The sequence below is a fragment of the Pieris napi genome, chromosome 13 (assembly GCF_905475465.1).
Source record: "Pieris napi chromosome 13, ilPieNapi1.2, whole genome shotgun sequence".
Lineage (NCBI taxonomy): Eukaryota > Metazoa > Arthropoda > Insecta > Lepidoptera > Pieridae > Pieris > Pieris napi.
Genome location: NC_062246.1, coordinates 10018533 through 10045902, shown reverse-complemented (window position 1 = coordinate 10045902; position 27370 = coordinate 10018533). Strand labels below are relative to the sequence as shown.

General features: G+C 32.5%; 1 protein-coding gene across 2 annotated transcripts; it reads left to right on the top strand.

The window, feature by feature from the left end:
• Positions 1-783: 783 nt before the first annotated feature.
• On the top strand, positions 784-27045 carry LOC125055617 (putative fatty acyl-CoA reductase CG5065). 2 transcript variants are annotated; one of them, XM_047658078.1, is made up of 14 exons: positions 784-937; positions 12363-12503; positions 13522-13615; positions 16525-16691; positions 17184-17274; positions 18256-18401; positions 18797-18906; positions 21734-21805; positions 22370-22490; positions 23234-23356; positions 23818-23937; positions 24617-24768; positions 25753-25858; positions 26803-27045. In XM_047658078.1, the coding sequence occupies exons 2-14, from the start codon at positions 12367-12369 to the stop codon at positions 26927-26929; spliced, it is 1566 nt and encodes a 521-aa protein (XP_047514034.1). In that variant the 5' UTR covers positions 784-937; positions 12363-12366; the 3' UTR covers positions 26930-27045. The 2 variants fall into 2 exon arrangements, with proteins under 2 accessions (XP_047514034.1, XP_047514033.1); XM_047658077.1 differs by lacking the exon at positions 784-937 and adding an exon at positions 11864-11889.
• The last annotated feature ends 325 nt before the right edge of the window (positions 27046-27370 follow it).

Sequence of the window (27370 nt, the reverse complement as noted above, 5' to 3'; positions counted from 1 at the left end):
TTGCCAACTGGCTACTTGAAGCTCGCGCTCCCTCTACAGCTTCTATGCAGTGATATCTGGGCCAGCTGATGTCCCACAGTATTCCCAGATATGCTTTGGACACTCCGGATCCTCTTCCGTTCTCTCTACGCTGATCTATTTTATCTACTATAATTTTAATACTAGATCTTTGTATATTTTTTGTTAATATATGATACGAATGAGAAATTGAGAATTAATTATTGGTGTGAATCGTAAATACCTTACTCATCAGATGGCAGATTCATTGGCAATAAAGGATCAGAGATATATATAGTGTATCTCTCTGTTTGTTTTATAATTTTGTAAAAGATTTAAAGGAAATTTGCATCGTGGTGTAGCCCTTCAGGTGGTGTTTTGGTACTCTTAGTTTATTTATAATGTTGAAGGAATAAAATAATATATATATACATGTATTTAAGAAAAAAAATTCTAAAAAAAAAGTACAAAACCACCAAAATGCCACTAAGATGCAGATGAGGCAAAGAAAGTCGGAATCCCTTGGAATCAGGTGAACGACGCTCAAAACCGAACGCGATAGAGACTCACTGTGGACGCCCTATGCCCCATCTAGGGGTTATTAGACATTAAGTAAAGTAAGTCATGTATTTTAAAACGTCCACAACAATTATAGCGAAAAGATTTAAGAAGATGTATGTCAAGTAATGTTGCGAACAGAAGTGAGTATTTTCAACAGTAGTGTTTCGATAGTGTGAAATACTGAGTGGTTAAACGATCACAGAAAAGTGTCTATCTTGCGCCACAAGTACTCAGTAAGGTCCGTGAGCTAGTGACACAAAGTACATTGCAAAACTTCATTGCAATTCGCATAGCTAACATCGCAGTTCAATATTTTCCGTTAACCCATTTAAACGTGTTTTGTGTTGTGATTTTTCCAATTTAAGTTTTCAAATTATTCGTAAGTATTTTCATTTTTAAAATTGATACACCTATATTTAGATATTACAAAATAAAATCTTTTACGAGACGTTTTTAGACACCCGATTCCTTGTAATATTTGAGATTACAAAAATATTATTTAAATTAACAATAATTACAGTGCAATTTTATTGATGTTATAGTACTTCGTTTCGCCTTAATATGATTTTTTTAATCATCCTACGAAAATAAAAAAATTCTATGGAAAACCTAAAAAATTATTTTTAGGTTTTCCCGCGCATTTCTTTAAATTTTTCTCTGCAAACCTTAATTTAAAAATACTCAAATTAGTCCAGCCATCTTCGACTTTTGCGTTTAGCAACGTATTTTGTCTTTAATTTTTATTTATATAAATATATAATATGTATTATATTTTGTTAATTTATCTGTAAATGTCAACCAAAACCCGTATTAATTAAATATATTTTTACAAAATTTATACTTATAACTTAGTTCAAATAATCTACCATTATCTATAAAGTTATAATTTTTATGATTTACATTTATATATTTGCCGACGAATATTTTGCTGTAATAATTATTCTACATCTCATTATTCAATAGTACAACGTACAACGTTTCACATTATAATGATTTGTATTACTTACACGTTTCAGTCAATTCGGTAATGTATAGAACATACGAACACATAATTCGTTAACACACACAGAACACTTGATGACGAAAAACGATTAGAACGCTTCAAATTCATTCACCATTAGAATGCTAATTTATCTATAAATAACATATACGACATATAGACTATATATTTTATTTCTAAAAAAAGTTCAGCCTGAACAGCCAGTACTGATTACAAATACGTATTAAGGTAACATTACTTTAAATTTTACAAATGCTTACGTAATTGTAAAAACTTGTGTGAAAAATCATAGTTGTAAGTGAAACTCGAAAAAACTAATGGCGCAACAACCTTTTAAGGTTTTACGTTCTGTTTCGCGATCATTTGTTTTTTGTAATAGGCAAGTAGATGATTAGTTTTCTGTGCCTAACACGCTGGCACCTACATTGTCTAAGGCGTGCTGGTTTTCTCACGCTGTTTTCCTTCTCCGTACGAGCAAGTCTTCAAAGCGCACAAAGGCAGAAAATCAGTCGGTAGGATCACACCTCTAACTCTGGGCTTTCTAATATTGTCCTTAGTTTACGCGAGTAATACACATATGGGGTAAAAGTGAGACAGTCTTTCAAATACTTTACGTGGACAAAGGTGGTGTTTCTTAAAATTTTTGTAATGTTTGTTTTGTTTAATAATAGGTTATGATCCCTATATGTATGTCATGTTTGCCTTTAAGTGCTTGTCACATTAAAAATTGTATTTTGTGTTTGTTTTTACCAATGTGTCAGTGTGCCGAGCGTTGGCAAACTTTATCTCAATAAAAAAAAATGGGTAGGTCTACGGGATTACCCACACATGAAGTATTTACGTCGTAAGATTATCTTAATTTTGTAAGTATATAGTTTTAAAACGTGACTGCGATTTTTATCTGTTTATCAAGTCCATATTAGAAGCCGTACCTTATTCGACAATTTTCTTAAGTGTATTTATTCAAAACACACAATTATTTAAGCGGAACTTTCATTTGTAAGGCTTTATCTATTTTGTTTCATTGCAATACCTAAATAATAAACAACATCCGATATGCTGCAGTTTTATAATGCCATGGTATTTAAAAATAATATTAAACAATTTATAAATAAAACAAATTTTGTGTTTATATTCACCAACGGAATAAAATTGCTGTTTGTATTTATATTTAGAACTAAGAATCATTGTAAATTTTATGGTAAGCGAAACAAAAAATTGGATTTACATCAGTAATTACCTAAATTTACATTTAGTAATTCACGATTTAAGACTAAAATTATTTTTATGTAACTAAAAACCCCAATCAATTAGTATTTCAAATGACTTTCAGCATTCAACCAAGGGTTATATTAATTAAGAATTGAAATAACTTAGAATTCTGTTAAAGTATTAAGTAAATTAATTACTTTGTTATTAAGTGTTGTTTACAATTGAATTGTTTATGAATGTTATTTTATTAAATGCTATCCTAAATCTGGGCGTCCTATATCCTCGTCCTATATCTGGGCGTAAGAAAAACCCATTCTACCTTTTAACCCATAGAAAGAAGAAATAATATTTATTTTATACTAGCTGCCCCCACGAACATTGGTTACCCTTAATATGATTGTTTTACTTAGCCTAGCTTTGTAGTAGCTACATACCAACATATGGAATAATTTGCTATGCTACTCTATAGAGACTCTTCTCTTTTAAGGAATAAAAACCTAAGTACTAAATAAAAGTAAATGTTTTATTCCTATTTAAAAATTTTCTCTCCAAACCTTCTTCAGAGTTCAAAGAATAAATTTAAAAAAAATTGGCTCATCATAGTTTTGCACAACAACGAATTTTGCGATTAATTTTAATAAGCCACATGATGCTTTTGCACCGCCACATGTACCAACCGAATCACCACAGCTACACATTATTCTGGAATGTCCGAAGAAATTAGATCGTAAGGTGATGTAACGTAATGAAACACTTGAAATCCAGATACAGTTGCCGTTATATAGAAAAAAGTTATATTTTATGGTGAATACGGAAAGCAAACGAAAGTCGAGAAATTTTTAAAATAATTAAACAAGTTAAATAATAGCTAGAGTCTAATTTATAAAAAAATACATATCAAATTGATAACCTAATCTTCTTTGTTTTGGAAGTCGATTAAAAATACCATATGCATGTATAGCCAGTAATGTTATTATACGCTTACCACAGGAGAAACAAGGACAAATTATTTATCTATCTTCCGATAAAGTTTTTGTCGATGACATGTTTGACAGAGATAATGTTTTGTAAAATTTAATGTCGAAAAAAAAATTCGATATAAAAGACTTCAACGCTTGCGGCGCTAGCATCTAATCTTTTACCTTTTGTCTTATTTTTTCTTATAGAGTGAAGAAACCACATATACATAATTATTAGACCATTCATTCATTTTTTGTTACGTGAATTGAATGCACACATTGATACATTAATTAATTTAGACACGACAATCTGTATTACAGTTTATCAGCAGTGGGTGCTGGCTTATAATGTATTTAATTAATCTATTTATTAAGACATTTATTTACATAACAATAACACAATTAGGAGATAAAATAAAATAATAGAATATTACTTAGTAATGTAAATGCCTTGCTACTAAAAGCAGAAAGTATATATCTAAATAATATATCTTCTATCTAGTCTTGTATACAAAACCCACGAGACTTTCACTTATCAAACAAAAAAGACAACGAGGGATGGTACAAATTCAGCTTCATAATAGATTCGGCCTTGGAACATAAAATTACAAGTAAATTTCCTAACATCAATGTAACTATTTTAATGAACAAAGTATTTCGTGTAATCATACAATCGTTTTGTCAAATTACGTAAACCGTGTTAAGCCGAAACTATTATTTCCTTGCTAATGATAATATGTAACATAGTCAAACTAGAGAATTATCGTCTAGTATGTATAGTATTTATCATATTAAGATTGTTTAATTAGTGTGATTAATTAATTAATTTAGTAACACTTCGTTGCATGTACCAAAATATAATACTATTGACATAATTAAACGAAAAGGAGGGCAATTGGCTTTCGATCTTTTCCAGGCAACCACTTAGAAAAAAAATAGGTAAGGGAAGCAAGAAGTGCGAAAATAAATAGACTTACAGTTATTTAGACACAACTAATGGAACAAAACAAAACAATTAAAACTTAAACAGTGATAATATTAAAAAAAAAATATAAACAAAATAATTATACTTGTATCTTTGCAATGTTATTTGTAACTATTCGAGTTTTTGCTCTGAGATTTTTATTATTAACCTACCATTATATATCGTAGATTAAGTAAAGTTATAATTATCATTAATAACGTACGTAGTTGGTGTGAATAAAATGAGCTATGAAAGTTAGTTAAAAACTACTCAATACCTGAAAAATTCTTTTTAATTAATTAATTTTATTCTGGTCACACAATAAAGGTCAACCAAGGTCTTTGAATCCCGGCTGTGCACGGTAAATAAAATAAAACTAAAACGTATTATAAATAATAATAAGCTACTGCAATCCTGTATAGTTCTTGAGTCTCACAATGTATCTTTCTGTGATATCTAAAATATAAAATTCTCGTGTCACAGTTTTCGTTGCCATACTCCTCCGAAACGGCTGGACCGATTTTAATGAAATTTTTTGTGCTTATCCGGTATCTATGAGAATCGGCCAACATCTATTTTTCATCCCCCTAAATGTTAGGGGTAGTCCACCCCTAAATTTATTTTTTTATTTTTTAGACAACATTTTTAATTTTTATTTTTTTATGATACAACATTAAAAAATACATACAACCCCTAATTTTCAACCCTCTACAATCAACCCCTATTTTTTATTATAAATGATAAACATGGCAAAACGACGTTTGCCGGATCAGCTAGTTTTTTATAAGCCTTCGTCGTCTACACAGTATACTGCAAGGCTGGGATTTGAAGCTATGACCTCAGGTTTAGAGTACCACGCTTAAAACTTAGATATCGCTGCTCCGTCAAACAAGTATTTCATCATTGGCTTCATTGATAACCCAGAGAGCATTATGGGTTCTTCCTCGGGTTGTAACTAGAAACCTACTCGCAAATAGGCGCAGGAAAACGTTGAATTTGTCGAGAGTAAACTTTGATGAATTACAACACCATACAATAAGACCGGTATTTTGATTTGAACGGTTATAATCATTTAGGTTTTTCTTAACCATGTGTAATATTAATATCACACTTGGATAGAATTAATGTGCTGAGTTCAAACATTCTCCCAAAACCTTAGAGACACGCGCCTGGCAACTTGGCTATCACCGCTTTTATTTAATTTATTACGAAATATCTTTATACCTACAATAATTCATATTGTCTATCACTTCTTGCCCTGTGTTGCAAGTCATTAATGCCATACAATAACAATACGTATTGTTTTGTCTCGTCTTCTCAGAAATGTTCGTACGTCATAACGCAATCTTTGTGTCAAATACATTACATGACCGGAAATAACTTGGTTTAAGTAATTCTAATTTTAAATTACATGGAATGCGTGCTAGAGTCTGCCTAATGAAAGAAGATAATTGAATTATTTGAAAACTTTCGGCAACACAGAATGTCATTGAATTTCTTAGGTTAGTATGATTTATTGTCTTGATACTTCATACACTTACTCATTTTTTCTTCAGTTCTTCTCTTCCGTTCTACGCCCTTGATTTGAGAACTGTCACTAAATGTAAAGTTAGAAGCACTTCATATACAAATCTTTTTTTTCGACGTTCATAAGTGTACAATGTACATTGTGTTACCTATATGATTAAATGATTTTGACTTTTGACATCCCGGTGCGCGAGCGCACAAATACCACATGAGAGAGAACTTTAATTTTTTGTTCATTGTTAATAATGCGTTAGAACTACACCACAATGGTTTTGCAATTTTCAAGTAATAATGAACCGAGCTGTCTATATCTATGAGCACTATGCTCATGATAGAGCCTGTATAATAACCTGAAGGTTATGCCTTCGAATCCCGGCTATACACGGTAAATATTGTAATTCGGAAACGTATTAGAAATAATAAGGCACTGCAATCCTCTATGGGTTCTTAGTCTGACATTGTATCTTTATTCATATTTTTTTATAGTCAAGTACATAAGCCTTCTGTACAATATACTGCTGTATGATCTCAGTGTTGAGAATAACACGCTTAAAACTTAGACATCACTACTCCGTCTATAGAAACTGTTAGGGTAACATTTACTACAAACAAAGCTAAACAGTAATGTACACAGTATTATCTCTTAAACTTGCGAAACGGAATTTAGAAAAGCGTACAATCATAGGTAATGTACACTTATATAATGTCAACATAACCTTGTAATACTTGACGGTAAGTTGACATTCATTACTTGGTTTTTACTTTTTTGATAATAGTTTACGTAAGAGGTCTCTTTAAGTGGCTCTAGAAAATAATCTATGGACACCAATTAGTATTTTATTCTGTTTCATTGCAGAGCTGTGATCAGGAATTTGCAATTTTAAGACAGAAATAACGTTAAAGAATGGCCTATTTATAGATTTGTTTGTTGGTAACAGATAAACTCAAATTGGATTGGGTTCAACATTTCATTAATCATTAGTTTCTATAGGCTATATTTATTTCAGCCGTGCTAACCCATTACAGGCAGGTGGACATTACTGGTGTTAAATGTTATTTATTCAAATCTTTATACTTTCATTTTATTATATTCATTTATAACGCAAAACTAATTAGATAATTTTAATATAGATTCTCATGAAAAAACTTAGATACGTCTCAGTATTAGATGACGGTCACAAACAACTTAAATTGTTTACTATAAATAAAAGAATAAGATTAATAATTATTTGTATTTTTTTGGGTAATTTGTGTCTTACATTTTCGTTCAAGACGTGCTCATCATATCAATTAAAAAGTACCACAAAGATTGCTATATTCCTATTCCTATTTCACCATTCATAATTCCGGAAATTAGCTTTTTAGTTTTATTAAAAAATTGTATTATGTTAGATTAAGGTTTTTTATAAGATTTGGTTATGTACTTCTTGCACTTTACCCATAATATTTCTTTTTTAGATTTTTCCCTTACTAGGGTTGCCTGGAAGAGATCGCTTGTTAGCGATAAGGCCGCCCCTTGCATCCTTTATAATGTTTTTTGCTTTTGTATAAATGTAACGAAGTGTTAATAAATAAATATTTCTCAAACCTTCATCAACGCATTAAGGTTTTACTATTAGAACAAGACATTCTCCGCAAACTCGATATTTCGTGAACTATTACAGCAAGTGCATGTTGCAATAATTACAATGCTAAATCGATCTACACGCAATGCATGGCTTTACAAGTTAAGTGCAATTTTACGCTAAATAATTACATCAATGTGGCTTAAAACGGAATCATATTTTGAGTGCAAGAGACCTGCTGAAAATAGTGATCGGTGGTTTAACAGTGAACGCAATAGGTTTGTTAATTCGTGTCTAAGCAAAGAATTGAAACATTTGTTTCGGGCCGGTAGGCATTAATCACTGAACAGGCATTCTTGTTGTAAGCGGTTTTAAGCGGTTAAAAGGTGTTATGTAAGTTCTATCTGCGTGGTTTAAAGATTGATGCAGTGGGTTTGATATCCAGCGAAATACTTTGTTGGTAGGTACACAATAAGCCACTCACGCAATAAAATGTCTAAACCATGGTTATGGGACATTTTGAATAGAATTCCATAGATTATAGTGTGTTTCATCTGGCTTTTGCTGTAAAGTACAAAATAAGTTCATTTATTATTTGACAGCATAAGAGGGTAAACAATTATAAAAAAATATAAACGTTGGCGCTTTACATGTAGGACATAATGTTAGGAATTATAAACAAAATGCAACGTTAAAAAATATTTTAATTATTATGTAAAGTTCCGTTACTTATGGTAATTAATCCTAACATTAGGTAGTTCATTGTGTCAGGGCCTTGCAAGGTCAGTGTTATATTATAAATGTAATTATTGTGTGATATAACTTTATAAAATTGTTATGAGTTTTGTCTCATTCTATCAAACTGCGTTTACGCTGTAATGAAAAGAGACAATACTTTAGCTAAAACGATTCGAATAGATAGATTTTTTTGGGTATCAGAAGGCTTATCACCTACTTCTACGAACAGATATCCTCAGAGCAGTGAGATCACTCCATGAAGCCTGCGAAATGCCCAGGAAACTTCTGAGTTAGCTAGACGGGATAAATTAGCCAGGACTAAACGCACAAATTGTCGTCTAAGTGCTCACCTAATTGTTCATGCAAGATTATTTGTATTTGACACATGCCAATGTCTAAAGTTGCCTGAATTTCGCGGTATGTCACATGTCGATCTTCCTCAATCATCTTACGCACAGCATCAAAGTTTTCTTGGGTGACTGCAGTTTTTGGACGACCTTGACGGGGATCATCACTGAGCTTGACACGTCCACGTTGAAATTCAGCAAACCAGCGATAAATTGTGGTTTTGGATGGGGCTTCATCACCAAATGCAGAAATCATCCGGTCAACACACTGTTTTTGTGATAAGCTACTTCGAAAGTCATAATAAATCATCGCTCTTGAATTTTCTCGAGTCAATTATGGAATTGACTCGAGAAAATTCAAAGAAAATGGTTTCTCAACGACTAAACAAGTTTGACAAAACTTTGTGAAAAGACCGAGAATCTTTTTTAAAAAAAATAAATGGTATTCGATTTAAAAAAAAGGAGTTTTCAATTAAAAAGATTTAAATATGACAGGAACAGTGGTATTATTCCATTCCCGATACTTTTAGCAGCCTATGTAATGACAAAGCGAAATTAGGTGTTCAAATATTATATTCGCGCAAATTTGATTTGTTGCTTCCACGCAAAAGGAAAGCGGACAGTAATAACGGAAATATGTATTTATTTGTAGTATAAAAAAATAAGTATAACTACGATTGCCACGAACAGATTATACTATAAATAAAACAAGCATTGTAATGTTTTAAATCATTATTTAGTCTTTTATTATTTTTAAATTGTATGAAAAATAAAAAATAAAATAAAAATATGTTTATGGAACATAAGATACAGGTATCACTTATTCCTCGTCATGAAATTTGAATCGGTAGACATCCCTACTAATCGGCAAAGAAGACAGAGGGTGTAGGCCGAGAGAAAAATCCGACGTAAAAAACTCTCGGTACTCTTTTAAAATAGCAAATCATCATCTTGCACTAGTTCCAGGCCCTTTTATCAACTAGATAATCGTTAACTTTATAGTAAGCCTTTTTACACAGCGTTTCCTTAATTTTTATGTTAGTTGTCATGTATTTTAGAATAGATAGATCGTAGACTTTAACTTTTATAAATTAGAAGTTAGAGCATGTTAATAACGCAACAAAGTCGCGACTTAATGTGGCTTAATTAACATTTCTATTAAGCACGAAGATATCAAAGACCATACCACAGACATTCATAGTAATTGTACCGTCCTACTTACACCATCATTGCGCAAAGTTGTCAAATCACAAATTTGTAATGTATGCGTAATTTACAATGAGTTTTCATCAAAGGTTGCATTACGACATTTTTCTAGTAACATCTGTGTAGCGTAACTCGCATCAAATATAACTCGGTGATTCGATTTCCGCCGAATTGGTGTTGACTGTTGTGATAAACAAATGTCATCTTGATATTAGAAAATAACCCTTGTCCGTAATTTAGATAAAAAAAATGTTAAAAGATTGAATGTACCCAACATTATTCGTCTTTGGGATGGTTAGATACAATCACAATCGCTTTTGACGCCACGCTCGAATCCTAAAAATGTCACCCGAAGACCTATTTTCAGCGTTAAATTAAAATTATAAATAATCGAGATAGAGTTCCGGGAGTCAGGAGTTTTTTATTGGAAATTTCCTCTTCTTTCAGAATCTTTATATGATATTTCTTAAATATTAATAGTTTATTAAATATTGGCAAAAAACTAAATGCCATTTTTTTTTCGTCTTTAATGGTCTATAACTTTTGCAATTTTTTATGTGCTAATACACGCTTTTAGCACATTTTTCTAGACGTCATTCCGGATCCAATGAGCTATCGCACATAATTTTAAGAGCAGTATCTCTATTTTGTTCCATTTTCAACTTGTCGACTAGACTAATAGTCTAGTTTGAGAAATTTATGCGGCCTACCCAAATGTCTTGTCTTTGGACTTGACAGGTCCACTCAATCTGTGTGGTTCTTTCCTCAAAAGACCATTTCAGACTGCAATCTACATGGTCTTCACATAATCTTGTTAGTTATGTCTGGACTTTAAAAGAGACTGTGACCTCTGAATTAGTTTCGGCGTTTCTTCTCAGAGTAGTCAGATAGGAAACGTCGATCTCATCTAGTTGTAAAAAAAAAATGTTTGACGTGTAAAAGTGTTTGTAAAAATCTACATACAGAAATAAATCATTTATCATTTATCAAATAAAAACAAGACCGGCCTACTATTAACTTAAAGTATTGAGGGGATGGTGACTTTCTGGTTCCTATTTCACCATGCCTCCTGCTGATAGAGGAGGAGTCTTTGTTTTTAATTTATTTTATTATTATTAATTACTTAAGATGTCCCGTTGTGTAAAAAAACATGGCGATTAAAAAGAGTGGCGGAGTGTTTATTGCCAGTTCTTCTTCGTTCTACGCCCTTGATTTGAGAATTGGCACTAAATGTAAAGTTAGAAACACTTCATATACATTTCTATTTTGACGTTTATAAGTGTACATAAAAATACTTTGAAATAAATAACTAAACTTAACATAAACTAAAATATATCATTAAAAGGAGTCCCTTTAGGCAAGGTTCCGAAGATACTGGCAGCGTTCCCCCTTTGAATTGCTAGACTAATTCTTTGTCCGAGGTAGCTGCCAGATCTTCGGTCTCCTGTGATGTCGACTAACCTTTTTGAAAATCCTTTAAAAAGCTTTAAAGCGCTAGGACCCCACGGACCAAGGGTCTCGACACCGAATGGGACAAAATCATATTCTGAGCCCAGACCCCTGTATTTGCATGCTTTATTTTTTTCAGCCGCTTCACAAGTGTACATTGTGTTACCTATATTATGAAATGATTTTTTGACTTCAAGTACTCGGTTTCTTGGTATCGGTTTGTTGTGAGTGCCACGGTGAAGGCCAAGGTTGTTTACGACAACAAGGGCCAGAACCAGTCTGTTGCACAGATCCCCGTTCACATAGACGTTGCGCCTCCTGAATGCTATCTCCGACATTATCGACATATTTATATGTTCGCAGTGTGAGTTCACAGCAGCGATATTTTATCTATATACATATATATATGTCACCGTAAAATTGTAAAAACCGTTAGATTGTAATCTATCTCGCGAGATTGTAAACTGTCGAAAGATTGTCAACTCAACATACTGCTTGCAATTTAACGTATTATTATTCGGTAGTTATATGAAATTGTTGGGAAGTAAAATTAATCTGTAATTGACCAAAGAAGTTTGAATGATAACTAAGTTAGTGTAGTACAATCTACCGAATACCGATAACCGATAACCGATAGATTACAATCTAACGGTTTTTACAATTTTACGTTAACATATATAATATATTCCCTCCCTATAACGAATCGCTCGGTCCCTTGAAATTCGGTATAGAGTTTACACTGTATATTTTTATCGACATCATCGTATTGGTTTAGTAGGTACTTTATGATAGTGCTTGTGTGATTAAATGAAATTTGAGAGATCGTATTTTTTGCAGGGCCATGTCGTCGGAAGGTTTATCAGCGAATGAGGTGGACTCGCTCCCAGATCGACTTGCGGAAACATTCGCGAATTTGACAGTGTTCATCACTGGTGGTACTGGCTTCATGGGGAAGGTGCTTGTCGAGAAATTACTACGGTACGTATTTATAAAGTGTGTGTTGGCCTAGTGGCTTCAGTGTGCGACTCTCATCCCTGAGGTCGTAGGTTCGATCCCCGGCTGTTCACCAATGGACTTTTTATGTGCGCATTCAACATTCGCTCGAACGGTGAAGGAAAACATCGTGAGGAAACCGGCTTGCTTTAGACCCAAAGTCAAAGACGTGTGTCAAGCATTGGAGGCTGATCACCTACTTGCATATTATATTGAAACGATCATGAAACAGATACATAATCTGAGGCCCAGACCTAAAGAGGTTGTAGCGCCGCTGATTTTACTTATTTATAATTAATAATAGTTTTAAAAAACTAAAAAACACGCTTTTAAAGCACATCAAACTAAAAAATTAATATTAATAATAGTTTTTTTTAACTATTATTAATTTTTTAGTTAAATTTTTTTCATTTTTTTTTTCGGATTATTGCATTGTCATCGATCTTTGACAGGTGCGCAAAGTTTGAATTAAATCTGTCCGTTAAAAGTTGGTCAAAATCGAGTCCGAAGGAGTCAGTTACATACATACATACAAACATACAGGTGTAGCTAATATAAAGCGTGTAAAAATGTTATGCGCTAATAACTATAAATGTATAAAGTTTCAATGTCTCAATTTAAGACGCATTTTTGCATCTTCATGCGATAATCGCGTTCGGAAGAAACCCAGATGAACGCGATTACCGCATTTAAATATATTTCTATTTATGTTTTAAAATGTTTTAATTTATATCGAAGGAGTCAAATTTAATGCATATATATTATACATAAAAAGTTATATGTTGCTTTATAAAATAATAGATCACATAAACATTTAATACTAAGTTGAAATCGTTTTAAGACACAAGCAATTTTCCTATTCCTCAAAGTATCTTATATATATATATATTAATCTTAGTTAACGACTAAGTCTTAATAATATAAGTAATATACATGTATTAAATAATAAATATTATCACCAAGCCCAAATATTAATTGTTGTTTATTTTGTGAATCTTTCCAGGAAATGCCCGGATATCCGTAAGATAATTCTTCTCATCCGCCCAAAAAAAGGGAAAACTCCAAAACAGCGTCTTGAAGAACTATTTGCTGATGCTGTAAGTATAATTATTAATAAGTTAAATCGGAAAGGGACTATCAGGCAGAGTTATACCTATTTTGTATTATCACTATTATTGACCCTATAGAAGGGAGACCCCACGTCCAAAACCATGTATATTGAATAGCATATAAAACATTTGAAAAACCGAAAATAATATTACATTGCGCAATCTTATTGCTAATAAGCGATCTCTTCTCGACAAAATGATGAACAATGACAAAGATCTTGCTTTATAGAGATCTCATAAATCCAGATCTATCCGTTCTTCTTGCATATTTCAAAGTAATTAAAAAGTTTTACGCCATCTTGTTTTGTAATAATATCATAAGAAAAACCTCACGATTTCTTAACCGTCTTCGACTTACACTAAAAAGTATATATGTCACCGTAAAATTGTAAAAACCGTTAGATTGTAATCTATCTCGCGAGATTGTAAACTGTCGAAAGATTGTCAACTCAACATACTGCTTGCAATTTAACGTATTATTATTCGGTAGTTATATGAAATTGTTGGGAAGTAAAATTAATCTGTAATTGACCAAAGAAGTTTGAATGATAACTAAGTTAGTGTAGTACAATCTACCGAATACCGATAACCGATAGATTACAATCTAACGGTTTTTACAATTTTACGTTAACACATATAATTGATCTCTTCCAGACAACAGTCACAAACACGTGACATTTCTCGTACATTTACACTCGTACACGTTACATAAAAATACTTTCTTGTGAACCTTCGTATGCGCTTATTACATTAAGAACGGATCTCTAATTAAAATTCTTTTACATTTAAATAGTGAATAGTTACATACGCCTATATTCACTTAGCCCTAGTATAGGTACTAATCACGTATGAAGTAACTTTACGACATATCCTTTCGTCACAGCTCTTGGCTATTGCAAACACAAATGTAACCTTATACCCATATTGCACGCTTATTTAATACGTTTCTAAAGAGAATTCTATTATAATAGAGAGTGAGACAAATGTTTTGATTCACTTTTTTTATGTAATAGGCGGCAGGCAGGAGGCTCACCTGATGTTAAGTGATACCGCCGCCCATAGACACTCACATTGTCAGAAGACTCGCAAGTGCGTTGCCGGCCTTTTAAGAATTGGTACATGTACAAATATACCGAAATTATGGTCTTTAATTTTTACACATTAAATGTCAAATGATATTGTAGCTTGATGTATAAATTGATGTCAAAATTAAATTAATATAGTTTTAATAATCATAGGTATTTTGAATAAGTGTCAATACGACTGCTTTTTAGAAATTTGACGAATATTTAAATGATCCTAATCCTTGGGATTGATTAGCTCCAGTTCAAACAATTTGTATGACTCGAAACTTAGCGATTCAAAAGAGTGGCGGAAAGTTTCTTGCCCGCTCTACGCCCTTGACTTGCGAACTTATAGTAAATGTAAATTTACAATTAATTTAACTTCTTTTCTGACGTTCATAAGTGTACTTGTTTACCTATATGAATAAAGATATTTTGAGTTTATATTTTATTTTGTTTGAGCATGCATGGTGAATGTCGTGGATGGAGTGAGAGAGGTATATAAGGACCGTTCGGGAAAAAAGCGTGATAATTTAGATAAATAAATAAAATAATAACAATGAAATGATTGAATTGTATTTACAGGAACACGAGACTTTCTCGAGTTTTATATACAAATTCTATAATAATGATTGCTATGAAGAAGAACATAATCCTTTGTATATTATTATTCTAGTGTCATAAAGAAATAATGGATTCATTTTTAATGAGATATTGGCTAATGGAGTTCATTGACTATATAGATCTAATCATCAGACTAGCTTCAATTACTTTTTAAAATAGATTAATTGAGTTCTTTGAATAACAAAAAATCCCTCAGATCCGATCGTAATTATATTCTGTTTTGTTCGATGTAATGAAAAAGTTCCGTACATGTGTCTAAACATAACCTCATTTGTAAAGCTTCAAGATTTCTTAACAAAGAACCTTTAACATACGCTAAAAAGTTTTAATTTTTTAAAACTTGTTCTTATCAATAAGAAAATTTAGTGTATTACTATACTATGTTCGCCGTAGCACGGTGCGCGTGGCAGTTGCTTAATTCTTCTTTCAATTGATTTTATTTGCAGACTAGAACATTCTGGCTGGGTTAAATTTAAGTTACTACAGTTATTGATTTAATATATTACGAATGTGGTACAGCTGAAATACTAAGTCATAAGTTGTAAATCGCGGCAACTTTCAAGCGTGAAACGAAACGTTACTGAAACTGTCACCCGCACCATGCTACAGCGCACATACTATAATTATTTGTTCACATGAAGATCTTATGAAGTTTATATTTCGATTTGAACCCATAGAATACGCTGACTATATAACGTCTTATATAACAAAAGGTTTTAACTTAGGTTACAACGACCCAAAAATAAGCCTCCAAAACTCGAGCCAATCTTGCGCTGTCAAATGCCATACCTGGAGCTCTTTTAGATCTTTACCAGTTAATACAAATTTAGAAAATATTTTGAACATCTACAATTAAATAGTTAAGTAGCGGATCCGACAGACGTTGTCCGGTACACACGTCTTACTTACAAAAAAATCTAATAATATAAATCATTGTCGACTCCGCTTGAACACACAAAAAATTTCATCAAAATCGGTCCCTCCGTTTAGGATTTTAATTAGGAACACATACACAGAAGATTTATATATATACCAGCTGTTTATTTTCTGTATAGATAAATACTAGATACGGCTGATTTGTGAATCTATACCTCATTATCATCATAAACACATACAAAAAAATTCATTCAAATCGGTCCAGCCGTTTAAGAGCAGTTCAGTGACACACGAACAGTAGAATTATATATATAAAGATTTTATTATTCACAGCTCTTCGAGAAGGTAAAAAACCTCAAAGGCGGCGTAGAACCTCTGCTCGAGAAAATGGCCCTTGTGTGTGGCGATGTGAGTGAACCAGACCTAGCTATCAGTGAAGAAGACAGGAAGATGCTTATAGATGAAGTGGATATGATAGTGCATGCTGCTGCAACTGTCAGGTATGTCAAAATGGGGCAGACAAAAGTGCCTTTACGAAAATGTAACACTATTTGTCACGTATTCTTTTCTGAGAAAAACTATAACTATAATTGAATTAGATCCATGACTCGATGATCCATGATTAGCGTTTGATTATAATTTGGGCCTGCCTTACGATTCTGTAACTCACTTTTCGAACTCACACAGCGGTTTTCACAGCGGCGGTCGTATCAGTCGTAAAGCAGTCATTTTACGATTTGGCATTCTGATAAACAATAAACTACAAGCTCCCTCCTTATCAGAATGCCAAATCATAAAATGACTGCTTCACGACTGAATTGAGATACAGAATCGCAAGGCTGTATTTTATGAAGAGATTCCTAAAGGATCAATATTTGAATCACTTTAAATGATTTATATATAATACCGACTTATTTACTTTGTCCAATTTTGCCAATTTAAGATTTTTATTTAATATTTATAGGTTTATTAATAAGTAACATTTATTGTAGATTCGACGAAGAGTTGAAAAAAGCAGTGCTATTGAACGTTCGCGGTACGAAACTTGTGTTGGAGTTGGCAAGACAATGCAAAAACTTAAAAGTAAGTACATAGTCTGATAAATTGATGCAGATTATATACAATTGAGGTGTGAAAAGAGCGGCCAATACCACTCCATAAAAAAAGTTAATTCTTGTGTTAAGTGGAAATACTACTAGAAAATACGCAACCAAAGAGATTCTATGAAAAATTTTCCCTGATCTGCTCTCTAATATTAACTTCAAAGGATTACCTTTATGCAAGTTATAGGAATCGGATAATATAAATATATTATCTGTTTAGGACGCATGTTAATTTTGTAAGATTGTACATATTTATAGGAAACAAAAAGTTCTATATGATTTTATTTAAATCTATGGTTCTACTTATGAACAGTCCAATACCAAAATAAGTTTAGTAGGTTTTGAGATATGACAGGTATTTGAAGTAGGTTTAATAATTTTATTTAATGACTAAAAAATAAATAAATCAGTGGCACTACAACCTTTTTGTGTCTGAGCCTCTGATTTCTGTATCTGTTTCATGATCATTTGTTGATCTAATGGTCAAGTAGGCGATCCGCCTCCTGTGCCACGCACGCACGTCAGTGCGTTATCGACTTTTTGGCAAACCGGTATCCTCACGAAGTTTTCCTTCACCGTTTGAGCGAATGTTAAACGCGCACATAGAAAGTCCATTGGTGCACAGCCGGGCTCGAACCTACCACCTCGGGGATGAGAGTCGCACGCTGAAGCCACTAGGCCAACACTGCTGATATTCAATTATTTTTATTATATTAAATTTAATTACTATGATATACCAAATAAAATAAATGAGACCTGTGTTGGTTAATGGAAGGTTCTAAGTGAGTTATTAATAGTAGCTCATGCGCAGAACATCGTAAGGAAACTATTCAAGGCCTAACAATCGATGTGTGTCAGACACAGAGTATAATGTTATCTGAAACACAAATGTTATCTAACACTTCTTGTAGTGCCATAGGGTTTTAAAGAGTTTTCTATAAAAAAATATCCAATATTTCAGCTACATATCCACATATCGACTGCATATTGCCACCTGCATGAGAAATTGCTCGAGGAGCGTCCATACCCACCACCAGCTGACCCTCATAAGGTCATTGAAGCTGTCCAATGGATGGATGAGGAGACCATAGCTGCTATAACTCCAAAGTAAGGCTTTATTAAGTATGTAGATTGATTGTAAGAGAGAGAGAATGTCCACTTGCTGCGAGAGAGAGAATCAATATGAATATATATTTAAGTATTTAAAAATGACGTTAGTCCCCACATTAGGGACATCATGTGTTTTGTGTAATCAGATACACTGTGTTCATTTATACATGGAATAATAAAAACAATTAATGATTTTTATTTTCACTAAAATATAAAAATAATACTTTAAAACTAAACAGATTTTGTACATATATTTTTTTATAATTAAGTTATTAAAACGAAAAGCTATTTTCATCTATACATGTATGTGTCAAATTAATGCACATGTATATAAATATAATAAAATTAGTCGATATAATTTTATACAATAAAATATGTTTTGTTCATTATAGGTTACTCAGCAAGTTACCGAACTCTTACGCATTCACGAAGGCTTTAGGAGAAGCCTTAGCAGTGGAAGCCATGGAGGATATTCCCCTCATTATATTAAGGCCTTCTATAGGTAATTAAAACGTTTACATACAACCTAACACTATACACATTCACTGCATCATTGCATCTGCTGCTGGTTCCATTTCCGGGCCGAACATACACCTTATTTAAGGACAATGGGTCTACCATAGTTCGGAAAAACAGTGGCTAATTAGCGAAATTTTTTGCCGCGCACTACCACTATGTGGAACCAGCTGCCCACAGAAGTATTTCCGAACCAATTCGACTTAGGGTCTTTCAAGGAAAGAGCGTACCAATTCTTGAAAGGCCGGCAACCACTTGCGAGCCTTCTGGCATTGTGAGTGTCCATGGGCGGCGATATCACTTGACATCAGGTGAGCCTCCTGCCCGTTTGCCTCCTATTACATAAAAAAAATACTAAGTAACATATAAATTTAGGAATATTTTATAATCAAAATAATGATCAAATACCAACTACCATTCCACTAGCATTGGTTTAGCTGGATTAATATTTTTACAGAAATTTGTTTACTCACCTCATATAAAATTGAATTTTTGTGTTGTTGAACAATATATTATCATTGATAATTAAGTTGTAAATTTATTCGACGTCCTGCCTTGCGATTCTGTAACGCACTTTTCGAACTCACAGAGCGGTTTTCGTATCGGCGGTCGCTCTCAAATCAGTCGTGAAGCAGTCATTTTATGATCACGAAAAGTGAGTTACAGAATCGCAAGGCTGGTGAACAGAATTTTTGAAGTTATACTTCTTTAGGCGCGTTATGAAAATTTGATGAGAGTGAAATTTTACGATGCGCGCGCACCTATGACACAAAATTCGGAGTGTGATTATAGCGTGCGCAATCTACAAAAGAAATAGAATATAAGCTAACTTCACGCATATTCTATTTCTTAGCTTAGCAGCTTAACAAGAATTTTGAATATCCATGACAATTGACATCTGACATTGACATTTACCTTTTAAACAAATATAGGAGTTTGAATTATTGTTTAAAATAAAAGATTATCTATGTATCTAGTTATTTTCATTATACAAGTGCGAATTTTAGAAGTGATTTAAATTGAATATCTAAATCAATACTAATTAATATGATAAAATATTTGTGAAAAAACTGTGCTAAACTTCCTGAGTGCTTCAATACAATTGAGGTTAACTATCCGTATGTATTATCGAGTATTATTGTTGATTAAAACTGAAACATGAACCATTATTCATTGCTTTTGTTTATTGCGTTTGTTACAGCAACTTTTTAGAAATATTCTACGACCCTATATATCAATAATTGAGAACAAAGATTTAAGCACGAATACTAATAAGGAGAAAATGAAGGCTTGGAGTGATATTACAGAGAAGTAAACATTTTAATAAGTACCTGTATCTCAAAAAAATGATTACATTATTTAATCAAAACATGTAATTTTTCAGATTTAATCTAGCAAATATAAGGACAAGAGACAAAAAACAATTGATGAATCAGTGGAAGTGCACTAAATTGAATACAAAAAAAGAGTTGTCATCTTATCGCCGTGAAACATCAAAAACTAGAGGTGGAACAAAGCCACCATCACCTTCTCCAGACACAATGGATATGGCAGAGATGATACCGCAACGGTTTGAAGTAGATTTCAATGAATTTGATTGTGATGGTGTCGAGGTAGGAATGTTAATTATAAATATGATGGTGATGTTCAAGGTTCAACCTCTCAAGCATAGGCACATACTTTATTCCCCTACAGGGTAGTTAGAGATATTGTAATACCTCAAAACATCCATGTTGCTCTTGTTGTACCGAAACTCTGTCCAGCCAGATGTGAGCCCATTCCCACTTATAATGGACAGTGGGTATAATACACCTTAATACCTGAGTGCGAACCACTCACCATGATACTTAAATTAATAGATGTTATTTATATATTTCAGGATATTACAAATAAAATCATTTTGGAAACAATTGCTATCCCAAAAGCAAATAAAGCCAACAATGACAAGGTAATAAATCAGTTTTGACATAACTTGAATACTAAAAATGCCAAACAAAGGTGTGCACAACAGTGACAACATAACTTAACAATTTCATTATTTTGTAGGATTAAAGAAAGGTTAAAGAAAATCATGTCGAACTGAACAACAAGAATCCCCAAACAACTCAAAAGAAACCTACAAGGAAGACACCGGTATTATATTTAAATTATCTCTATCTCTTAATAGAATAAAAGAAAGTTGCTATCCAGGTCTGTAGCATGTGCTACAAATTATATTATTAACACATTTATATAATTATATTAATATAAATGTGTTAAAAATTTTATAATATGAATTATACAATTTTTTAAGTTTTGCATGGACAGAGCTTAAATTAATATTCTCTTATTTGTTGCAGAAAGCAAGTAGTAGTTTTAGTTTTGGAGAAGCCTCGTAGATGCACAACCAAGTAATGATTAATTTAAAATTACAAACCGAAATCCTGATGAAGACATTAGAGTCACTTAAAAATAAATAGTATAATGAAATAAAAATGTTTTAAAGATAAATAGGGTTTTATTTGTTTAATGTAAGAGAATAATAATAAATATTTATTTATTTAATTTTTCAAATGTAAACTGAACTTTATTGACTTTATTGACTCCTTTTCCAGTCTTTGATTATTTAATTGTAATTAATTATTTGCATGCAATCAAAAACTATTTTTAATAATGTCAAAGAAGTATAACTTCTTACGCGCGTACATAAGTACACGCACCCTTTTTTTTGTATAGTTTGTGTTCAGTCTTTACTATAAACTCCTTTCTATAAACTGTATAAAAATATATAACAAAATTGCCAAAAAATATTTAAAATTTATGTAAACTTACAGTTATCCCGATCTGGCAAGAGCCAGTGCCTGGATGGACTGACAATATAAATGGACCTACCGGACTACTTATCGGTAAGAACTGTTTTGTGTGAAATTACATAGTTTTCTCAATACTCGTAGCGCTAATGTCACGGTACAAAAACTCAATTTTATTACTCTCATAATTTTTCCCTATTGCGCCAAAAGAAGTATAACTTCAAAAATAGATAGACGAAAAATATGGCACAGAGCGCCCCACGCTTTTTCACAATAATACCAGTATTTTTCGTTCATTACCATTTTCATCCTAAATTAGGAATTATTTTTCACTTTTTAGTTTGATGTGCTTTAAAAGCGTGCTTTATAGTTTTTTAAACTATATTTATTTTCCACTTTTTAGTCCTATACGTGTTGTCTCAATTTAATCGTATTGCTTTGTGGACTTAAAAAAAATTTCATTGTTTTTTCGAGATAAACCTATGAAATTATTATATTATCGCTGATTCTTTATAAGTGTACAAAGTTTGAATTAAATCTGTCCGTTTAAAGTGGGTCAAAATCGAGTCCGAAGGAGTCGGTTACATACATACATACATACATACAGGTGAAGCTAATATAAAGCGTGTAATAATAGAATTAACCAAATTCGTATTTCAGGTGCGGGTAAAGGTGTGATCCGGACAATGTATTGTAAAGGCAACAGCTATGCTGACTATTTGCCAGTAGACGTATTCATCAATGGTATTATGATAATGGCTTGGAACTATTTATCATATGGGTACGTGTAACAATTCCGCATGTTTTTTCTAACCATTCAAAAATTAATGAATGATAAGGATCATTTAATGTAGTTTCATAAACGATGAATACTTGAGACGGAGGAGTGGTGAGTTTCCATTTGGTTGGTACTTCTTCCTTATTTTGTTTATATTAAAATAATATTTTGGTGGTTCATTGGCATATATATGGCGCCAACAACGGCACCTAATCGACGCAGGCAGGCTTTTAAATAGCATGCCTAGTTTATGGTATATTTGTATGGTGCCCCCCCATCAGCTTACTTTCAGTAATGCCAAGAAAGGACAATTTTGTAATTGCTTGTACTGGAGGTAATTTAATGTGCCGCGAGTTATGAAACCTAACATTAGTTAAGTTACATATATTTATTTAAGTTAATAAGTAAAAGCGCATCCCAATATATGCAATTATCACATACTTGAAGCCAAAATGAGCCCTTTAGTTTTTCCCAAACTCATAAATTGTCATTTAACATTCATGTTTCCGATAATATCCAAAAGGTATTTATTAAATACACGATTACACTTACATTAAATTGTCACTTATGGTCTAAGATCCCGATATACGACGACCTTCACCGAGATGCTTATTTAATGAAACTTATTATTTATTTAATTAATATAATAAAAAAACATATTTTCCAACTTCATAAGTATCAAACTAAGCGTTTATATTGATCACTGGAAGTTCATATATAGCTAAATAGCTCACATCTTGTTACAGTGACAAAAAGTCGAATGTGATCAATTTCACGTCTTCAGCGGAGATCAAGGTGACATGGACAGAGATGATAGACGCTGGACGAGATATCATCATGAACAGAGTGCCGCTTAATGGTGTTGTTTGGTGAGTCTTTTATAAGATATACTAATAGTAAACCTCATAGATAATATCACAGAACAGATAGAACTAAAAGAAGACAAACATTGGTAAAAAGGTTTTAGTTGTTATAAATAAGAAAATTAATAGCAATTAGAAGTTATACATAAATAACGATTACTGTAAAACTAAAACTCTTCAATTTACGAAACGTTGCGTTAAATAGACGCAATAATGTTATTGAATGTTATTACCACTTAAAATCCGGCAACGCGCCAATTAACAAAAGTCTGCGGTAGCTGTCTTTGGCTTTCCCGTTGGTTCGTTTGCCCCCCATTAAAAAAGTTGTCATGTCAATGTGTATTGGACTGGAGTTTTTGTTGACTAAAGTCGAACGAAGCCCACAATCTACTTTCTAATGATATTCTCTATCCATAATACTGTCAGGCGTGGCGGCGCGTTTCCATGTTAATTCCTATGGCTTTTAGGTATCCTGGTGGTTCAATGAAGCACTCCCGCCTATACCATAACATCTGCGCGTTCTTCTTCCACTGGCTGCCCGCGCTACTCGTCGACACCTTACTCTTTTGTCTCGGATACAAACCAGTGTAAGTACATTTAAATTGCGTCTAAATTGAATTTTGTAGAAGTGACAGAAAGGTTTGCAGGTTTGAATACTTAATTTTTTACTTTGAAATCATAGTTTGAAAGTTCCCAAATTGGTCATATTCACTTTAACTGAAGCGTGAAGGCACGAACGCGTGCTTATATACGAAACATTTCACGGAAAATTGATTATTTCTAGAATTATTTAACCATATAAATTGATTATGTACGAGTAATAACTAATTGAGTAGTGTTGGCCTAGTGGCTTCAGCGTGCGACTCTCATCCCTGAGGACGTAATGAACTTTCTTTCTAAGTGCGCAATTAACATTCGCTCGAACGGTGAAGGAAAACATCTTGAGGAAACTGACATGTCTTAGACCCAAAAAAAGTCGACGGTGTGTGTCAGGCACTGGAGGCCGATCAACTACTTGCCTATTAGATTTAAAAATGATGGTGATACAGATTCAGAAATCTGAGGCCCAGATCTAAAATACATATAACCCCCTTACTCTCACCCCTCTACGATCAACCCCTATTTTTTATAACTGTAGATAGTTATTTTTATTGAACTAAAAAAAATCCTACAAATAATATACATGGCAAAACAAACGTTTGCCGGGTCAGCTAGTATTAATATGTTTATAATGGTCGTGGATTTTTTAACTTTATAACATTTCAGATTAATGCGTGTACACAAGCGCATAAGTAAAGGCTTTGACGTTTTCGAGTATTACACAAACAACCAATGGGATTTCAAATCTGACATCGCTCAGACTGTGCGACAGAGACTCAACATAAGAGAGAGACGGGACTATAAGGTGGACGCTATTGGTAAGACACTTTGTTTTTTAAATTATATTTGTATTGAATAGGCCATGTAAACGACCGAATAGAACAAGGCGAATCTAGTATAATACAATAATTAATGCCATCAAAAATATAACTTGAAAAAAGTCTCGCAACTCAGTTCTTCTACCGAAGAAAGTTGGGAGATCCATGTAATACCAATTTATTCGGTCCCTACTTAAGAGACCTTCTTTCTTAAGTTATTACGTAATTAGCTAACCTAACAACTTCAGTAATCAAGTTCTTATATGTTTTAAATAAATACCATCACTCAAAAACATGAAATTAAATTAGATTATTTAGTGCGATTTCCAAGTCAATGTATTTATTAAAAACATATAAGATATATTTTATATATATAGAAGATTTTTAATAGTCTAACTTGTGATATTGACCTATTCGCCTCAAGTGTGGTGTCGGCAAGGAGAGCTATGACATCTAAGCTCCTCAGTGGAATGAATGATGAACATAAGTTTTTATAAGTGTACATATAAGTTATACTAAACTGTTAAGTGTTACTTAACCAATTTTTACTTACTTTCTTTGATATATATTTATATAGTTGAATAAAATCATTTTATTGTCACCAATCCAGTTAAAATTAGTACTAAACTATTTGAAAAGATTTATTTAATGGCGTTAGTAATAAGCTGTAAATCTTCCTCAATAAATAAAAAAAAAAGTAATATTATTATGGTCAGTATAAAATGTTGTTAGGTTTGATAATTACGTAATAACTTAATACGGAAGGTCCCTTAAGCACAGACTGAAATTCAGGCTTCTATGCCGAGGCCGAGAAAAGGAAAGTGCCGTGCCGCTTTTTCGTTCGACATATTTCGATTTTAATTATTTTAAATTTAGATTTGTTAAATTTAAGTCTTTGTAAGCAAAATAAACTTCGTCACTGCGAGAAGCAAGGAAATGTATACATATTTCTGCGTCTTGATTTAATTGCTAATATTTTTTTAGGTCTGGACATTCCAAACTATTTTGAAGACTGCATCAGAGCTGCTCGTGTGTTTATATTGAAAGAATATGACGATACACTACCCGCAGCAAGGCGACACATGACAATGTATGTATTGTAATCGTTTCGGTACCATCACACAATCAAGGCTTTTATCTAAAACACAGGAGCAGCTATGCAAATTCTTCTAAATGTACAAGATTTAGTTTGACATTAAAGCGTCCCTAATTACGGACAGTTATTATTACAGTTGAATCCGTTCATAATGACATCGAAAGGAATTGACAAACACGTCATAATAAGCAGACGTGGTACAAATTGTTTTGTGTGAAAGAAATCATTGAATTGTTAAATGACCCACGTCAAATTTCTTTAGATTCTGATTAGAAAATGGGAAATCAAACCCCTTTTTCTAATCTGCATAATAATGCACTCCTCTATCGTAAATGCTTTACGGCCGTGGCGTTGAGATGTCATCTTTTGTCAGTGACATTTATTGCCCGACGACTCAGTTTAAAATGCGTCGACTGCGGTGGCGTAACAATAGGGTGGCAGGGCTGGCAAATGCCACGGGCCCAAGAGGGCCCCTGCCCAAGAGATGAGTCCTATGGCATTTAGTGGGGCATATGCAACGTGTAATTGAGTACGCTGAAAATCTCGAAGTTTATTAAAATTAAACTGAGTAGATGGTATAGTTGTTGTTAATGTATAATGTTGAACTTTGACTACCGTACGTATTATATCCAATACATTTTTGACGTACGGGCTAAGTCTAGTGTCTTGTAACTTAGCCAGTCTTAGTGAATTAAGGACAGTGTATATACTACTAAAATTCGCTATTGTCTCCAGCTTTGTTCTTTAAAATCCTACCTTTTAATAGTGCATACTTCATGTGTCAAAACACAAAATTTAAAGATAAAAAGAATATTTATTAAGAAACACACACATAAAGTTATTAATGTATCCTAAACTCCGCTTAATAAAGAAATCGAATCAAAAAAAAAATATAATTGACGTTTAAATATCGATTAAGATTATTAATATATTTTCAGCATGTGGTGCGTAGATATCATAGTGAGATGTCTATTTTGGGGTCTGATGCTGTACTGGCTTAGCTCCTGGATTTCTTCTGTCTTCTCATATGGAACCAGTGAGGTCACACCCACATTTATAGAATAGGTACCATCTTATATAGGATCTTGTAATGTTAAATATTTGTATAATGCAAAATAAATGTATAAATGTAAATCTAAGTTTTTTATGGTGATTTAGAGAGGTATAAACTGTGTTATTAATGTGTAGTTTTCATTTATTTTAGTTTTCTCTTCTTAAAATGTCTTCGAAAAACTTAAAACTCAAATTGTGCCTTTAATTATTAGGCTTAAGCTTTAAATTTTGTATAAAATATAAAAAAATCTCTTAAATATGTTTTTCATTAATCATATATTGAATTGAAAAAACGATAATAAATTGCGTAAAACCTTTATTCATAAAAACTTAGAATTAAAAAAAACATTTTTTAAAATAAATATTTACAAGTAAAACCCATTTATACCTTAATAAAATAGTTTATTTTAAAATGGTTAATATAACGGTATAACCGGGTGATCGAGCGACATA